Consider the following 19,419-nt stretch of genomic DNA (forward strand, 5'->3'; position numbering starts at 1 on the left):
AGGGCCCAGGCCACTGTAGGCCTCTGGGCAAGTGGTTCTTGGTTGCTGAACAAGCCATGTAGTGCAAGCATGGATTCTGCTTTAGTTCCTGCCCCCAACTTCTCTTTACGATGGGCTGTCAGCTACAAGATGAAATAAACTCTTTCTTCTCAAAGGTGCGATGGTCATGGTGTTTAACACAGCAATAGAAAGCAAAACAGACAGCAAGCATATACAAAAGGCCTAACGTACAGACACAATACTAACCACAAATATGCAATAGATGAGGACATGCATAGTCCTGTTCCTCAGATGGGTGAAGCCGTTAAAAAATAAAAACCGTTATTGTCATCCATCTCATTACAGAAAGAATACTAAATATGTGAACTCAAGACAAAAACTGAAGCTGTAAGAATGAGTCAAGAGACCTCCTCTATCAGTGGACTTGGAGAGGGGCATGGGAGGAGATGAGGGAGGGAGGGTGAGATTGGGAGGGAATGAGGGAGGGGGCTACAGCTGGGATACAAAGTGAATAAACTGTAATTAATGTAAAAAATAAAAATTTAATTAAACAAAAAGAATGAGTCAAGAGTGATACCATATTCACATTAGTGTTAGAGAACTGAATTATAATGCAGTGAAAGTAGAAAAGAGAGGTGTTCCTTGGACAGAAAGCAAGCAGTGCAAGTACCTTACAGACAGATTAGGAGGAGAAAACATAGGAGAAAATGCCACAGAAGCCAATAAAGGCATAGGTGGAAAATTTGGTATCCTAAAATGACATCCAACTCCAAAGTCTTTGTCTCTATGCATTCATTCATTCATCCATCCACCCATTCATTCATGCAAATACATATTATGAACAAATTATATGCCATGTTCTTTGCCAGTGACTGCTTTGAGTCACTAAAATATAAAGGCAAATGTGATCCTCAAGCTTGACAGAAATCTAAAAATACTAACTCCTTGGTCAGTTCTGAAGGAACTAATCATAATCAAGATGATTAATTTCTGCTACCTTAATTTTCAATTTCTTTACTAAGGTGTCCTAGATAGCTTCAGTTACCAAGCTGACACAGGCTAGAGTCATGTGAAGGCATCTCAACTCAGAGACTTCCCAGATCAGGCTGACCTGTGGCTATGTCTATGGGGAGTCTCGACTGATGATGACTGATGCAGAAGGAACCAGCCCACTGTGAGTGGCACAATCCCTAGGCAGGTGGGACTGAGCTGTACTAGGACACTGGCTGAGCATGAACCAGACAGAAAGGAAGAAAACAAGCCGACAAGCAGCCTTTGCCTATGGCTCCTGTTTTCGTTCCTGCCCTAACATCCTTCATGGATGGATGGAAGTCTAAGCTAAATATGCTTTTTTCTCCTCTGATTGCTCCTAGTCAGAGTTGTTGTGGTTGTTTTTACTCTATTTTATTTTATTTTATTTTATTTTATTTTATTTTATTTTATTTTATTTTATTTTATTTTATAAATTACAGTTTATTTACTTTGCATCCCAGCTGTAGCCCCCTTCTCCACCCCTTCCCAATCCCATCTTCCCTCCCTCTTTTTCTCCTATGCCCCTCCCCCAGTCCAATGATAGGGTAGGTCCTCCACCCCTTCCATCTGACCCTAGTCTATTAGGTCTCATTAGGACTGGTTTCTTTGTCTTCCTCTGTGGACTGGTAAGGCTGCTCCCCCATGAAAATGAAGGCACAACATAACCAAACTTATGGGACACAATGAAAGCAGTGCTAAATGAAAGCAGGAAAATAGCACTTAGTGCCTTCAAGAAGAATTTTGAAACGTCTCATAAAAGCAACTTAAAGGCTCACCTGAAAGCCTTAGGGGGGGGGGGGGGGAAGAAGCAGACATAACCAAGAGGAATAGACAGCTGGAAATAATCAAACTCAGGGCTCAAATCAATAAGTTAGAAACAAAACAATTCAAAGAATCAATGAAACCAGAGTTGTTTTTATCAGCAACAGAGATCAAACTAGAAATGAGCTTATCTGGATAATTTAGGAATACTGTTTGAAAGCATTATTTTTTCCTTTCTGTTTGTAAAACCATCATTCAAAAAATGGCAAACTTGTCCTAGTGCCTCTACAACTTAGATTATATTAAGACTTAACAGAGTTTATAATAGGCTATTTTATTTTCGACAATGATACTTCTTTCTATAAACATGGCTACCTATTCTTTAATCCATTAAAGATAATAGGTATAAAATATACATACAAGGTTGGATTTCTTAAATTTTGAAAATCAATTAAAAGGAGTACATATTTGTGTTTGTATATTTGTAAATAAATAAGCAACAAAGAAAACTATGGGAATTAACCTAGAAATTGACCATAAAAATCTGATTCCTTATAAAAATCACGTAACATTTTACTTTCACTGTCAGAAGGAGTTGATATTGAAAATGTTAATAAATACGAATGTTACCAGAAAGGAAAAAAGACAAGTGTCCACTGCCCCAACAAAGCAGAAGTCATATATGAGTTTATAATGTGAAAAACAACTGTTTGAATTGCAAGGGGTGTTCCTATTCGAAACACTGAGGCTAATCTTGGGCTTGTATAAATAACTGCTCCATATCAAAGTGACTCTCTGCCACTCTTGGGGAGGTAAAGAATTGTAATTCAACAGCAGAGTATGTTCTCGAAGGTATGGTAGAAATTTTACACATGCTAAATCGAGAAGCAGTATGGCAGCACACTTGCATATTATTGCGGACAGCAAGTGCTTTCTTCTCTGCCCCGTCCCCAACCGTCTTAAACAGATGGTAGCCAAGAGAAAAACAGGGTCTCTGCAGTTTTTTCCATCAAGATCCTTATGTTGAAAGCATAAACCACAGTCTACTTTTCATAATCCAGGCGTGAAATTATATCCAGCAAAAATGGAAAAAGTTAAGCCACGATCTAAGATCAGAGGACATTGTGAGGTTTGTGCAATTTTTACTGAATGGAATCAAGGACTTGCTTAATTCAATGATTAAAAGCAAATTTGGACGGATTAAACCATTATCATTTATGTAAGCAGTGGAGAATGCTGGCATGTACGCCATGAAGAACTGCAACAGGTGCATCTAAGACTAAGTATCAAGTATCACTGCCGCCTCACGAGGACAGTCTGCCCTTAGCAGTCATCCCTTCAACATTAAGAACTCAGATAAAACTGACCTACAGTGTCTTAATTGAAGTGAACATAGAGACTTAGATGAGGTACTATTCTCTTTTATATTGCATGTCATCAAATATTAGTCAGTACATAGGCTTAGCTTTTGTTCTCTATTGAGCTCGCACAAAAGCTTTCTTTGGGGTCATTGTTGTAATTACATAACAGATAAAAACATAAGATGCTAATACATAGGGTTTTATTAGCATTAGTTAATGTCAGCAAATAATTCCACCAATCATAATATGCACAGCATTTCCTAAATATTTCATTATTGCTGCTGCATGTGACATACAGTGGGAAGAGTTCATGCTGTCATTGTGGAAGGCCAGCAGTATTCATAAAAAATGAGAAATAATCAAAAGCCAAAGAAACAAAAAAGGACTCCAATACTCATTTTTGAAAATATTAAAAAAAAAAAAAACTTGTTTAGCATTTGTCTGCATGTTTGTGTGTGCGCCACAGCATGCATGAGGAGGGCAGGAACAACAGGTAGGAGTCAGTCCTCTCCTTCCATTATGTGGGTTCTAGGTACCAAAGGAAGCTCAGCAGGGTTGATAGCAAACACCTGCAAGTGCTTAGCTGTCTTACCAACACAAACACTAAAAACTGAGGCATAATTCACAGCCTCAGGCATGTCAGAAAGAATTGCTAGCCTTACCTGCAGGCTGCGGAGGCAGCTCAGTTGGTAAAACGCTTGCCATACAAGCATGAAGACGTGAGCTTGGTCCCCAGCACCCGTATAATAGCCAGGCATGGTGACAAGTGCACATATTTCCAGCCACAGCGAGGTGACGAGGATCCCCATGGCTCCCTAGCCAGCCAGTCTACGTAACCTGTGAGGATTATCTAGACTTGACTTTATACGGAATTAACTAAAACCTAAGCAGCTGGGTACACCTGTGAGGGATCTTTTTCTTTTAAATTTTTTTTTGTATTAATTACAGTTTATTTTTTTTATCCCAGCTGTAGCCCCTTCCCTCATTCCCTCCCAATTCCTTCCTCCCTCCCTCATCTCCTCTCATCCTCCTCTCCGAGTTCACTCACAGGGGAGGACCTCCTCCCATTCCATCTGACCTAGCTTATCAGGTCTCATCTTTTCCTTAATTAAATCATTTGAAATAAGAAGACTCATTTTTAATCCAGATCCTTTGAGGTGGGCTTTGAGGTTTCAGAAGCTCAAGCAAGGCCTGGTGCCTCACTCTCTTTTCCTGCTGCCAGCTAATCTGGATATAACACTCTCAGTTCCTTTCCCAGCACCATGTCTGCTTGTGTGCCACCATGCTTCCTGGTATAAGGATAATGGACTAAACCTCTGAACTGTAAGCCACACCCAATTAAATGTTTTCTTTCGTAAGAGTTGCCTTGGTCATGGTGTCTCTTCACAGCAATAAAACCCTAACTAAGACAGCAAATATTCAAATATGTCACTGAAGCCTGAAAATAGCCATGGATGATATATAAAGAAATGAGCATGCCCACGCTTCAATAAAACTTTATTTACAAAAACTGACAGTAGGTTGGCCAGAAGTGACCAAGGACATTTGAACCAAATGTGTGAAATAATACCTTTTGATGAAAAACATTTATGACTGAATCTAGGTACTTTCTCTTATGAAAGGGTTTACTAGGCTAGCATGAAGTAAAAATTGGAAGAAAGGTGAGCTTCTACACGTGTGCCCCCACAACATTATGCAGATTCCAACACCAAAACAAAAGTCCCAAAGAAAACATTTATAAGAAAAGAAAGCGGATGGTTAATGGTATTACTCTTACAGTTTTCTATCTAAGAGTCAGGATTTTAAACTCAAATGCATTCGCTATATGAGGATAGCAAGAATATTCTCTTTATCATGCTCCAATTCTGACAGTGGACAGCTCCTCTTAGGGCTTTGTAGCAAGTGAACTATTTAATGATGTACAAATGCAGGGAGCAGATGGCAATAAAGTATTATTAGAGGAGATGAAATACATGGATCTGGTAGCAGTTTACGGACTCATACAAAAAATTTAAAATTAGAACCAATAAATCCATCTATGAACAAATATAGTTACCTTGATTCATTAGTGCAGCACAAAGCCTACAATGAAATTTGGGGTGGTTGGAGCACCAGTAATTTCCTTTCTCACCCCTATCTACTTGAGACTTCAAATAGAGAGAGAATTTATAACTATTTACAACTGAGATGAACATCATTCAGTCTTTGATCTAACTAAATCGCACAAATAAATGAGTCTTTCTTGGAAAGAAAAATCATACATCAGATCTCTCCCCAGCTCTATCTAATCATAATAAAGTAAAAAGGCTGTGTTTTACTTCTAAAATGTTCCCCACAGCACAGGCTTCGCACAATAAAGGGGGTGAATAAACTAGAATTGAAGCTAATTGTAAAAATTTCAAACATGAAGTTTAGATGCTATAGATTTTAGCGGCTGCCAGGCACATAGTTAATTCTCTCTGTCCTCAACAAGAATCTTCTCTAGGCCATCCCTACATGATCTGGTCTTCCTTATGCATTCACTGATGCTATCGTGCAACACAGGAAACTGTCATCTGCAGCCACAGTAATGGTTCACCGCACTATAAACTGCATTGTTCCTTTCACAGTACTATAAACTGGAGAGTTCCTTTTACTTTTCTCAGAGCCTGTTAACTTGTTAGTAAGATGATAGTCAACTGTAATGACTTAAAGTGCAGTCTTGATGAAGATAGTTTTTGAAGCTGAAAAGAGCATTAAAATGATTATTGCTAATGAGCAATACCTACCATATTACTGCTGGTGACGCAGTATGTTCCTTTCTAGGCTGCCTTGGTATTCAAATGGGGATGATGACTTCTCCAACAAAGAGGTAGGTACTATTGTCAGCTAAGTACTTTGTATACTACAGTCTGTCGCTTTTCCTTTTCCTTGACTCCACCAAATGTACTGTTCCCTAAAATACTTCTAACTGACCACACAATTATTTTATACAATATAAATAAGCTTATTTGTAGTGTGCTTGTCCAAAACACAATTCACATTCTTTAGCAAGCACTGATTTTTATGCTTCCACATCAACATCAATAAGATCCCCTGCTTTTAGTGCATATTCAAACTTTCCTTTTTTTTTTTTTTTGGTATCATAAAGAGATAAGCAAATGGGGGCTGGGGAGGTAGCACAGAGAGTAAATGCTCGCTGTGTAAACAGCAAGCATGAGGGCTTGGCACATAGGTAAAACTGAGGCATGGGGCATGATCTGGTAACCCCAGCACTGGGGAAAAGTGAGGGCACAATCTAGTTAAAATTGTGACCTTGAGGTTCACTGAGAGACTCTTGTCATAAAAACAAGGTGGAAAATGAGAGGAAGACAACTGCCGACCTCCTCCCTCCACAGGGGCATGCACACGCAAGCACACCCACACACGAGTGCCCACACACTCCTGGACCACACACACTCACACACCAAAAAAGAAAAAAGCAAATTATTAATGGAAACTGTTTGTGTTGCCTGATTGATGCAGCTGTCTATAATCGAGGCACCTGGGAGGGTAGGCATAAGGTGAGTTTGAGGCCAATAAAGGCTACAGAGAGGGCAGGGCCCTACCTAAAGTAGGACAGGAACTTGTGTTTCTTCAATATGCAGTATTGCAAAGTAGGTGTGCTGAACACTAAATGACACATGACTACCAAGTTTGAGCACACTGCCATAATATCAGGCCGACGCCTTTATCTTCATCAGGATACCTGTACTTGCAGGAAAGCATTTAATAATGAAAGACTTTTAAAAAGAAACGTATCCATTTCTTGCCACTGTCAGCAGACCTGAACGTAACTGGGAGCTTTGCGTATACACAATTAAAGAAAGCATGCAGTCACACTTAAGAACTGCTGAAGAGAACAGCACACTGAAACGATGCAGCAAATCCAACATTGCTGGGAGAGAAAATGTGCTAGAGTGTTTTGGAAAGTGATGCACAGGTACTGTATCTATATACAGTCACTCCGACAGTATTTGGGCTTGATGCATAGTTACTGTAGCACCGTACTTTCCCTGGGAAACAGTGGTTAAAGCTCACCCCACTCAGGTAAAGATGCTAAGAAGCCTGCAGGTCTGTTCTCCCAGAACTCTGCATTCCCACCACCAGTGCCTGAAGTGATCAATCTCCATCATCACCACCCCTAGGCTGGAACACCTCAACAGCCTCTAACATGGGGCTCTGGAATCCAGTCCTAATCACTACAGAGAAATCAGCATGGTCTGTTAAGCACATTAAAGATAGATTGATCTTTCAATAGAGCAAATCTAACTCTGCTAGTACACAGATTACAGGTTTTTTAAAAGCTTATTTTCCAAAGCAAGCCTACACTCTGATATGCTCTAAGCACTTACCAGCCAGACTCCCCATTAATCCACTAACCCTTTCTCTCTTACCACTAAAACATCTTGAACAACTTGCACTTCCTTGAAGAAATCAAACTCTTGAAGTTCCTTCTGTTATTTTTGTTTTGTATGTATGTATGCATAAACATTAAAATCTTATTCCTGAATAAAATAAAACTTCACCATAAACAAATGTATGTTTGTTTTTCTTAACTCCAAATTGTGTTCTTTATTCAAGTTCTTTCTACTTCCTTCCCACTGAGACAGAGCTCCTGAATTCTGACCTCAGCCCTATAATCAGCGTTAACTTTTCTGTGTTTATCTGTTGCTGACTTCTATGCAATACACTGGTGCTTTGCATTGGTGACTCCACATCCCTAATATTCCCACTGCACTCCATTGCTTGGCTCCTTGGTTACAATGAGTTCCTATTTTTTTGAGAGGAAAAAAAAAAGTCTGGCCCTGGTTACAGAATTGCTAATATTTTGAAATACTGGGTATAGAAGGCAATGCTAATTACAGTATGGCTTACATTCAGCACCTTGAACTCTTAGTTCAATGCTTCGTGAGGCTAGCAGGCCCTTTGTCCTTAGCGCTGCGGTATTTTTAGGTAGCTGCTTTGTCAGACATTCCTCTTGTCTTTGTTCTGTAACATGTCAAGGAATCTCAAGCCCAGGAGGACTGAACAACACAGAGACAAATGAATGTTATATTCCCAAAATTACATGAAGGGCTCCAAAGTAAGACATTTGGTCTGTGCACTCACTCGCTGCGTTTACCAAAGAAACTGTCCACACAGGCAGGTGCTCTAAAGCAAGGACTGATAAAGTACGCCTTGGCCACACCCTTAAAGGGATATAAAAACAGTGGTAGAAGACATTAACAACAATCAAAATGAACATGATTAGTGTCCTTCTATGGTAAAGACACTGGCCAAGCTGTGCAGGACCATGGAGAAGGAGGAACAGCCCAGCCCGGGGCTCAATGGAACTGTACAGAGAAGGCGACAAATGGTCTTTGACTAGATGACTTTCAGAAGTGGGAGGGCAGGTGAAGTATTTCACACAAGAGCAGCCTGCACAAGGCACTGAGGTGTGTGAATAAAGAATATTAGGAACTTTAGCAGGACTGGACTAGAGACATATAGAGCAGACATCTGCAGCCTCCTTTGCAGAAGACAGTGGGGTTGAGAAGGAAACTCACAAAGGCCTGTGAAGAAGCCATGCTACCTGCAGCAGGGAGCTCAGAACTGCAGACAGAGAAGTTATGTGACATCTGCTTTGCCTGCTCCCAACAGTGTAAGTTATCAGTAATGTTAAGAAAGGGTCAAAGGGAGGAATCTGAACCCTTCTTGTTCTATCTTCTAAGTGCATCAATACGTCAGATCACATATTCATGAGAGAGCTCCAGAGTTACTTTAAGATTTGTATTTTAACAAAGAAACTGTAGGCTCAAAAGTGTTAGCCTCAGAGCTGCGCACAGTTGTACAAACCTATAATCGTAGCTGCTAGGAAGGTGGAGGCAGAAGGATCTCCAGTTTGAAGCCTGCCTGAGTCATACAATGAGACCCTTCTTGTAAAACCAGAAACTGAGCAAGGTAGCCTTCTAACACACATACCCTGTGGGGCACACATTTACACACGCCAGAGCCACCCTCGCCACACAACTGAGCTCAATGAACAATGGAGCCTGACCTAGCAAAGCACTGCTTATATTCCAACGAATTCAACATTTGCAATTTGTGTTTGATTAATCTAATTACTGTATTTCAAGACAAAATGGCCCTTTGTGCCTTCATGAATATATGTTTTACTATATTTGGTAAGACAGTAATATTTTATACATGTATTTGCATCTAGTGTGTTAAGTTTACCTAATCTGGTAATCGTAACTTACTGGGAATCTAGAAAAAGCATTATACAGCAAATTAGGTCACCTGCAAAAACACAGAAATATGTATTTAAACTCTTACTATTAAATTTACAAAGGTTTAAAAATACTCTTCTTAACCACTTATTATTTATATACAATATGAAGCTTTCATGAATGAAAGCTGAGGCTGAAGGATTTATCTTACCGGGACAGCAGATGCCTGGTATGTGTGAGACCCTGGGTTTAACCCCCAGCTCTGCAAACAACAAAAATGAATTCAATATAGGTTTTAAAAAGCAGATATCTCTGTGGCTGGAGGGACAGCTCTGTAGCCAAGAGCACTTGGTGATCTTCTAGAGGTCCTGAGTTCGGTTCCCCTACATTCCCATTGGGAAGCTCACAACTGCCTGTGACTCCAGCTGTCCTCCCAGGGTACCCACAAACATATAGCACACAGTTACACAGACATATATAAAAGCAGATATCTCACTTCTGACAGGTAACGAGAAAAAAATTACATTTTTATGTACTTCCCTAGATTTAGGTGACTGTTTCTTTTTTATTTTATTTATATTTTATTTTTATTTATTTTATTTATTTATTTTATTCCTCCTCCCCTTTCATCTGATCCTGGTTTAGCAGGTATCTTCAGGACTGGCTGCAAAGTCCTGAAGGCCTAGAAGGGTTGCTCCTCCCTTGGCGGGGGAGGTCAAAGAGCCCACCATTGAGTTCATGTCAGAAATAGTCCCTGTTCCCCTTATTAGGGTACCCACTTGGATACTGAGCTGCCATGGGCTACATCCGAGCAGAGGTTCTAGGTTATATCCATACATGGTCCTTGGTTGGAGAAACAGTCTCATAAAAGACCCCTTTGCCCAGATATATTTGGTCCTTGTGGAGTTCCTGTCCTCTCCAGGTCATATTAACTCCCCCTTCTTTCTTATGTTTCCCTGCACTCTGCCGAAGGTTTGGTTATGAGTCTGAGTATCTGCTTTGATACACTGCTAGGTAGAGTCTCTCAGGGGCCCTCTGTGGTAGGCTCCTGTCCTGTTACTTGTTTTCTCCTACATCCAATGTCCATCCCATTTGTCTTTCTAAGTAAGGATTGATCATCTTATCCCGGGTCTTCTTTCTTGTTAATCTTCTTTAGGTGTATAGATTTCAGTATGTTTATCCTATCTTATAAGGTCCATATAAATATATACCATGTGTGTCTTTCTGCTTTTGGGATACCTCACTCAGGATGATCTTTTCAAGATCCCACCATTTGCCTGCAAATTTCATGATTTCCTTGTTTTTAGTCACTGAGTAATATTCCATTGTGTAAATGTACCACAATTTCTGTATCCATTCCTCAGTTGAGGGACATCTGGGTTGTTTCCAGCTTCTGGCTATTACAAATAAAGCTGCTATGAACCTGGTTGAGCAAATGTCCTTGTTGTGTACTTGAGCAAATTTTGGAAATATGCCTAGGAGTGCTATAGCTGGATCTTGAGGAAGCGCTATTCCTAATTGTGTGAGAAATCGCCAGATTGATTTCCAAAGTGATTGTATAAGTTTGTATTCCCACCAGCAATGGAGGAGGGTTCCCCTTTCTCCACAACCTCTCCAGGATATGTTGTCACTTGAGTTTTTGATAGGTGACTGTTTCTAAAGAGATCATTGCATGTTATTCACAAAAGTCATATTATATATAAATAGGCAAATTGAATTCTCACTACTTTTCTTATACCTGAACTTTTTACTACTTGAACTCTTACTACTTTTGTATCTTAATATTTTCATCTAGACTATGAACTTTTAAACATTTGCATCTCCAAAATAGTTAGCGTCTTGTGAATGGCTGGCAAGTGCTTAATGATTAAATGAAGTGGCAGTGACGCTGAGGTGCACATTGAACCATATTCCTGAGAAACACAGACCAGTTTGAACTATAATGCTGCTACCTACATCCTTTATTCCTATTTGTCATCTGGTCTAGCATTACTGTGACTCTGGAAGGTACCTGGGTACTATATGTAACTATATACTATTTAGTGAATCCTATATACAACTATACACTATAGTGTATACTGTATATTATACCATATACTGTACTAAATACTATACACACACACTATGTACTACAGTATATACCATAAACAACCTACACCTCACCACAAGTGAAGCATCTAATAAAGACAGAACTTGAGGAGACTTACAGACCCAAAGGGCAGGCTCAAAATATATTAGAATACCTAATAATTTCAACAAGCATTTTTGAGAACATCCTTTGTTTTGTTTTGATTTTTTAGGTTCTTATCTAAAACTTTACCAGCTTAATAAAGAAAAGGTGCAACTCGAAGCACATCTGTGTGTTGGCCTTTGGACATCCCCTTGTTTTCTTAGGTAAGCATAGCAAGAAATATGACTACAACATGGCAGCTACTCACAGCATTCTTAAAAAGCATGTCAAAAGACTCTCGCATGTTCCGCACCATTCTATGAGATTTGGTGGGCTTGCTGGCTACACACAAGAGCACAATATTCCAACACAATAAAATGATGAGCTTTTCAAGAAATGGAAGTGCTTATCACTGCTTCTATCATCAAACAATGGTTACATGTGCCAAATTGTCAAAATGTACTCCATAAAGCTGTACAAATATGTCCCAACAAAGCAGAGCTAAATAAATGCTATCTCCGAGCTATTAAACTGATTTTAGAATCAAACAAGTTGATCACAGACGAGAACTCGGTCACTTTGATCCTCTCTCCCAGACACTGTTGAAGTTGCTTTGAAATAATTAGATCAAATCTGTTTTTTCTTTCCTTTCTGGACAAGAGAGCAAAGCTGTGAACTGACTAGGAAAACAAGCATGGAGCTCTTAGCGTGGCAGCAGCAATGTCACATGGCCTGCACATCAAGGTTCGAAGCCCTTTGACCTGCACTGCTGTTTTCACAGGTGAGCTGTGAGATACACAAGAACCACTGACCGTGCCCTAATTCCAAAGGACCTTCAAACCATTAGGAATCTCTTAGAACTGCTAAATAACTGATAGTGGATTCCAAAGGGCTTTGTTTTATTCTTTTAAATTACATACTACCAGGTATGGTATGATAAAAACATAAGAGCCTGGGAACCAGGTTTTGGTTTGTTTGTTTCTTTCTTTCTTTTTTAACTACAAAATAATGTAAATTAATTAGCACTCATTTAGTAAGGAAACATTAAATGTTTATTTTTATGTCTTCCTCAGACTATGTAACAGCATTGTCACAAAAATATTTTCTAATATGAGCTAAGGGTCATGATGCGATTCAATTACAATTTCACAACAGAGAAATATTTTTGTTTGACAATACTTTGTTTGATGTTTTATGATATTTTGTGAGGCTATAATATTTCTCATATTAAATTATGTATGGTTTCTAAAAATATGTTTTAGATACTAAACATATGGGTCATGATTACAGTTGCTGTTATTTGTCTGAGTTGAGTATGCGCTCATTAGACTTTCAGGAGAAAGGACTCTATCGCCCTCTTGTGGTAGTTTTAATGCAGTATTTTCTCCAGGAATTCTTTTACTTAAAGAGGCAGAATATTTTATCATGAGGTTTTGAACTGCCCTATGTTTTCTATCAGCACCTCAGTTTTGACCTCAGGAATTTAGTCCTTTTCATTTTATAAGACACTGTTCTGTCAACTTCCAATTCTATCAAAGCCATTTTCCTTAAAAATTTTTTTTGGTATTAAATATAGATGTAAAACGACTACAGTGAGTCCCTGTCACAATTCAAGGGCTTGAATGAATGGAAATAAATCAGTGTAGCTATGCTTTACTACAATTTTCCTCCCAGAGAAACAGGTCTTGCTCTGGCAGTGGTCTACAAGTGTTAGAGGCCAGTCTTAGCATTTTGTCTTTAGAAATAATACAAGCAGTCTAATTTCTTGTAAAGAAGTCTGTGTCATGACCTTTCCTCTTTCCCTCTCAACACAGATAGAGTCAGCCCTCCATTTTGAAGTTTCTATATTGCAAGTTCGACCATCAATGGACAGAAAATATTTGAGGGGAAAAGCAGTGGGACTAACCACCTAGAAGCTTCTTCATAACGTCCTATCTCCTAAACAAGATAGTATAGCAATATTTACATATCAATTACATTATTACATAGTGTAGGTAATCTAGGGACAGTTTAAAGCAGGCAGAAGGATGCACGCATGCTTTGGTGACTCAGTTCCAAGGGGTATGCGTATAAGCATGGATGGAGACCACTCACTGGATTTTGGTCAGCTTAATTAGTGGCTACACCATTGACAAAAATAGTGTGCCCATCCCTGGCAACCCGCTAAATGGTAACAGCTTCCCAGGGAAGAGTGTGGCCCATAAGCCTACTGCAAAACCAATATGAAATAGTGGTAGGCCCATCTGGGGTCAGTCTTGTGAATAAAACTGTGGCTACTGTTCTTGCTGCCCGAGAAAAATAGCGAGTACATCAAAGACACAGGCATAGGTAAAGACTTTCTGAATAGGATTCTGACTATTTAGAAAATAAGGCCAACAACCGATAAATGGGACCCCATGAAATTAAAAAAGTTTTGTACAATAAAGGAAATAGTCACTCAAGTAAAGAGACCCCTATAGAATGATTAAAAAAAAAAAAAAACCTTTACCACATATATCTAACAGAGGACTGATACCTAGAACAGACAAAAAACTCAAAAGAGTAAACATCAAGAAAACAAATGACATAACCTCCAAAAGGCCTATGGAACTGAACAGTATTCTTCCTGAGAAGAAATACAAATGGTTAATAAAGTGTTCAACATCTTTGGCCAACAGGGAACACAAATATCATGTCATTTCAAGTAAGGATTTGTGCATCTGAAAGTGAGCCTTGGGCCAATCTTCCATGCATATAGAGGCACAAATGTTCTTTGAGCGTCTCCAAAGAACCAATAGCATGTAACACACGGCACTGTGACATGAGGTACACAAGCAACAACAAATTAATGAGGGCCCAAACCAAAGCAATGGCTCTCACGGCACAGGAGAAAAAAAGGCTTGATAAATTCTCTAACAGCGAGCCTTCCGGTATCGGTTACCGTGAGAATGAAGCATGGTCGAAAGCTCACAATCAGCTGATGATGACCGAGCACATACACTATTCCCCAGGGTAGCAATCACATTTTCACACACACTGCCGGGACATAGCAAACTTGTCAAAAGGCTTGAGGATACTGGTGTTCATCAGACACAGGACGGCAAATAATCGATGGTCACGAAGTACAAGGAACTTAGATGACACATCATCCAGGAGAAGGGAAAGACTGAGATGATGTGACACTGAACTGGAAGTTGGCAACATTTTAGCATAGTCCCATCCTTTTAAAACAGGTAGTGAGTGTGTGTGTGTGTACCCATGCATGCGTGTACATGTGCTGTGAAGGCCTGAGGTCAAGCCTGCGGTTGATCTCCAGGTGCCATCTATCTGGTTTTATGAGACAGGGTGTCTCCCCCTGGCCTGGGACTTGCTGAGTAGGCCAGGTAGGGAGGCTAGCATGCACTAGAGATCCTCCTGTTTCTGTCTCCCCATGGTGGGATTACAAGCACAAACAACTATGTAGACTTTTTTTTTTTTTTTACATGATTTCTGGGAACCAAACTCAGATCTTCTGGTTAATGTGGTAAAAACCTGACCAACTAAGCTACTACCTGACTTATAACAGAGCTACTTCTGTCATATGACCACAAACATTGCTTATTTTGGAGAAACAGGACATGGTTTAGACTTCCCACACTTTGTATGTCAGAAGACATGGGTCAGAGGGATGAGTCATTTTCTTTAAAGTTCTTAGCTCTAGAGGTGACTGAGAAGTCAGCTTTCTTCACTGAGCCAGAGGTGTTACATGTAACTAGTTAAAATCCTCTTTCCAGTACCCTGTGCTCCCTTCCCCTTTTGCTCTATACCCTGTCTCCAGAATAAGCAAAGGGTATGCATGAGACAGAGGGTAGAGGGGGACATTCTGAAGAGCAGAGCAGCCATCAATACTCTTTATAGGTCTTCCTAAATCTTAAGTGAGATTAGTTTTCACTAGCAAACTATTTGCCAGTGAAAGTCACATGGTAGGACACATTTTCATAATTTCAAGAGTATGAGATTTCTTTGCAGTACCTGCTTGGTTTGGTCGCTGCCAGCTTGGAGACTTGATGGCACTGGTGGATCCTACAGGCTTGAAAGCGGCAGCAGTTCTGACACCGGCCACTCCTGGCCTGCTGGAGCCTGGGCTCTCCAGGGTCTCAGATGCTCTCAGCGGGGAAGCTCCCGAGGAGGCTGATGACTGCTGAGAAGTCTCCTGAGTGCTACTGTAAGGAACATAAGGAAACAGCTGAGGTGAGGTGACAACATGAGTCTTTCTTCTCCAAATCTATGAAAGCTTTAAGGAAGACAGAACGATGGCGGGTTTTAATTTTTTTAAAAAGAATACTCTGAAAGTGGGTTGGGAGAACAGAACACATGTGACAGTGAGTGGAAAGGGCTGGAAGTGCAGAGCATGGGGGTGAGACAGGAGAGAAGGAAATCAGCAAAAACAAAGCACAAGTTAAAACGCCACAAGGAACCCGTCAGCTTATAGGCAAATAATATAAAAATAATTCTGAAATTATGAAGGACTCCTCTTTGTCAAGAAGAAAAATAAGCAGGTAACATTTTTTTTTCTGTATATTGGAAGTTATTTTCAAATAGTCTACAATAAAAATTGTACTACTGAAAATTATATAAGCAATTCCTGTAGTGGTGAATTTTTCCCTCTCTATTCTGATCTTAACATTTCAAAAGAACCACCAGATCAAGATCATTAGTTACTGGGGTGTCCTTAATATGCCTATAAAATGGCATTAACGTCGCTCTTTTTTATATACTCTTTTGGTACGTTATGAACTATCTCCCTGACACCTTGCGAGTCATCCTTCTCAATTAATTTAGTAACCATATGCTGCTGACCCCTTGCCAGTACCCTTCTCCTTATATAGACACTCACTTACATGGACAGCTACCATTTGCTGGATGTTAAAACAAAGACACAATATTCCTGCCTTGCAGAATGTCCAATGTCCCAGGTTCATAACACCAAGAAAGAGATTTAGCTACCATTATCTTTTCTCAGTTCCAGTAGGCAATTATTTTGCTTCTAAAACCTATTATCTAAACTTTAAATAAGGTCATTAGTACTTCGGTGATAAAAAAAAAAAAAAAAAAACATGTAGTTTAAATAGAATAATTAAATATAAGGTGCTTAGCCTATTTAGGGGATAAAATATGAGCTTTACATATGAAAGGCTAATAAACATATTCAAATAATAAAACACCTACATTTAATATATTTACTCATTACAAAGAAATTAGCTTTAAAACAGTATATTCAAGAACTTTTTGTTCTGAGATTAAATTATTCATGTATATTATACAAAAATAACGAGCTGGATAAGCAAATTCTAAGGAAGGAGCTTATATCCAAAACTAACATCCAGAAATACTAAAGTCCAAACCATTACCATTTAATCATATGAAGGAATAAAAATTTACTTCTAGGATATCTTCCAAACTCATGAGGCTATAAACTGGATGACAGAACTCTGGTGCCAAGGCTAGTGCGTCTGGTTGTTGGAGGCAGCAGTACTAGATAGCTTGAGAAACTTTGAGTAGCCTTGGCAACCTTGCACACCAAAGGAAAAATCTGTGCCTTACAAACTGAGAGTACTGAGGACCTTAGGCAGAAGATGGAAACACTAAACGGGAATGGCCACCAAGAGAGAAGAGAGAAGAGCTAGAGTGCAGCCTGCCAGTCAAAGCCTGTAAGACACCACTACAATCTATAGGTGCAAGTGGGCTCTCCCGCTGTGTCACTGCAACGATGGATTTTGAACATCCCGAATCTCTGCACTACATTTTACTTTCTTTTCCACCCAGACTTTGTACAGCAGGTACCTCTCAATACCTCCTTTTTGCAAGCATCCAAGGGCTACTTATAGTTAACAATGTCCACTGTGCTGTGCTCTGTGGTAAGCAGTTTCCACATACTATTTTATATTTGACCCCTCAAGGTTCAAGAAGTAGAGACACTTCTAATTCGTGCCATTTACTTCCTATATGGCATATAATTTTGCATTTACTTGTGATGCCTGTTTTAAAACTTAATCATAAATTTTATATGTAGCTTGTGTGCTCCAGTACATTGTACCCTGTTTGAGGATGGGAGCTCTGCTGTGCTAGGGGTATATTACCTAACCATGGAAAATGTCTTCATCTTCAGATGGTACATGTACATTGCCTTGATTTCAAGGTTATAACAAGTATAAACTAAAATTCTAGGTATTGCTCATAAAGTACTTGCACAATGCTCAGCACAGAGTACGTATTTAAAAGTGGCACAAAGATTATGTGTGTGTTCTAAGATTGTAGTTCATTGGTAATGATATTATTAGTAAATATGGTTACTAAATTAATATACTTCATGTAACAATTTTACTTATAAATATAGTTTTATTCCAGGATTTTAACCTGAGGCACAATTTTGTATTCTTTTTTTTTTCTTAACTCAATTTTAAATTACAAATATTTGATAGAAGTCCTATGAAGACTACTGTAAACTAAAAAGTATTTTAACTTTGGTTGTATTCTTATACAAGGGTTTATATAAATTCTCTCTCCAAGGGTAAATAATACTTAAATTTTAAAGTAGTCTCCAAACATTAAGAATTTGAGGCAGACTATAGAGAAGCTATTAAAATCTAAGTCATATGTACTTATGGAAATTATGCTTATTTTTGCAGTGATAGAGATAGAACCCAGATTCCCAATTCTTAGACAAGCATTCTTTCCCTGAGCCAGGCTTTCTCAGCTTTGTACTCTTCATTTTAAAGGTTAATGTCAGACAGAAGCTAAACTCTGAGAGAACAAGTCTCTGGTATGCCCTCTGCTCCTCTGCAGTAGCCTTCTCAACTGCTGGCAAGGGTCTTCTCAGAAAACCCACATTTCCTTCATTTCAGAACACTGTTTAGCCTGCCTTGTCAAGACCTGTTTTCCTGTCTCAAGTACCAAAATATGTGCTGACTGTACTCTATCGCTGCTGATAAAGACAAAGGTATGGACTACTGGTGTTCCCTCTAACAGGGTCCCTACACAGCTTCTTTCAGGCTAGAGCTGCAGGCACATCAGTTTGACTGTGAACCCAGGCACTCTGAGGGCGGACACTAACAGCACTCCATCCAGTTCTCAAAGTGTGGTCCAACTAGACTCAGGAAGCCAAACTTTAAACAATTTCAATTATTTTTTTTTTCCTTAGAGATGATCTGCTCTCCCTGCCACCAGCTTAATTAAATACCTTACCAAAAAATAATACAGAATTGTAGTATAGCGTACTGAAATTCTCTGTAATGCTGGGTAGCCACGGAACCCACCAGGTCATTGTAGCAGATCACTAATGGCTGCAGTGGCAGCTGTCTACTTTGCTCCTGATGTTACATTTGTCAGCAAGTGTCTTCTGTAGTTGACTCACTGAGATTACACACATAGAACACTCTGGGGTATCTTTATCTTTGTATTATGCTTAGTAACTTTTGGATTAACTGTTATTTTTTGTTGTTGTTTCTGCATTTCTACAGTCTGGCTCTGGAACAGTGTAAATGGTTGCCTGTGCAGTAGTGGGAAAGGGTGAGCCCTTGAGGAGGTGGGGATTATTGGGAGGCAGTCAGGTCACAGGCAGTCAGCCCCTCCCCTTCCTTCCTTTCTGGCCACTGTGAGGTTAAGCAGCTCAGCTCTAACACATGGTCCCGATCATGATGCTATGTCTCACTACAGGCACAAAAGCAATGGAGCCAGGCAGCCACGCATAGAAACCCCGAGCCACGGTAATCCTTACCTCTGCACAAACGGCCTATCTCATGTACACGATCAAGCAATATACAGCTGAGCATGCATTCACCAGATACAGTAAAAATTAAGTTACTTTTCAAGTAAAACCCTCATGTGTGTGTGAACTGTAAGACAG

General features: G+C 39.5%; 1 protein-coding gene across 1 annotated transcript in view; it reads right to left on the bottom strand.

The window, feature by feature from the left end:
* Pdlim5 (PDZ and LIM domain 5) overlaps positions 1-19,419 on the bottom strand; it is a 181,561-nt gene that overhangs the window by 27,830 nt on the left and 134,312 nt on the right. Inside the window, exon 8 of the mRNA XM_055628218.1 lies at positions 15,546-15,736. Coding sequence (XP_055484193.1) covers positions 15,546-15,736 — 191 coding nt within the window. The remainder of the gene's footprint in view (positions 1-15,545; positions 15,737-19,419) is intronic.

Source organism: Psammomys obesus, unplaced genomic scaffold (assembly GCF_907164565.1).
Source record: "Psammomys obesus unplaced genomic scaffold, mPsaObe1.curated_primary_1811, whole genome shotgun sequence".
NCBI classification, from domain to species: domain Eukaryota; kingdom Metazoa; phylum Chordata; class Mammalia; order Rodentia; family Muridae; genus Psammomys; species Psammomys obesus.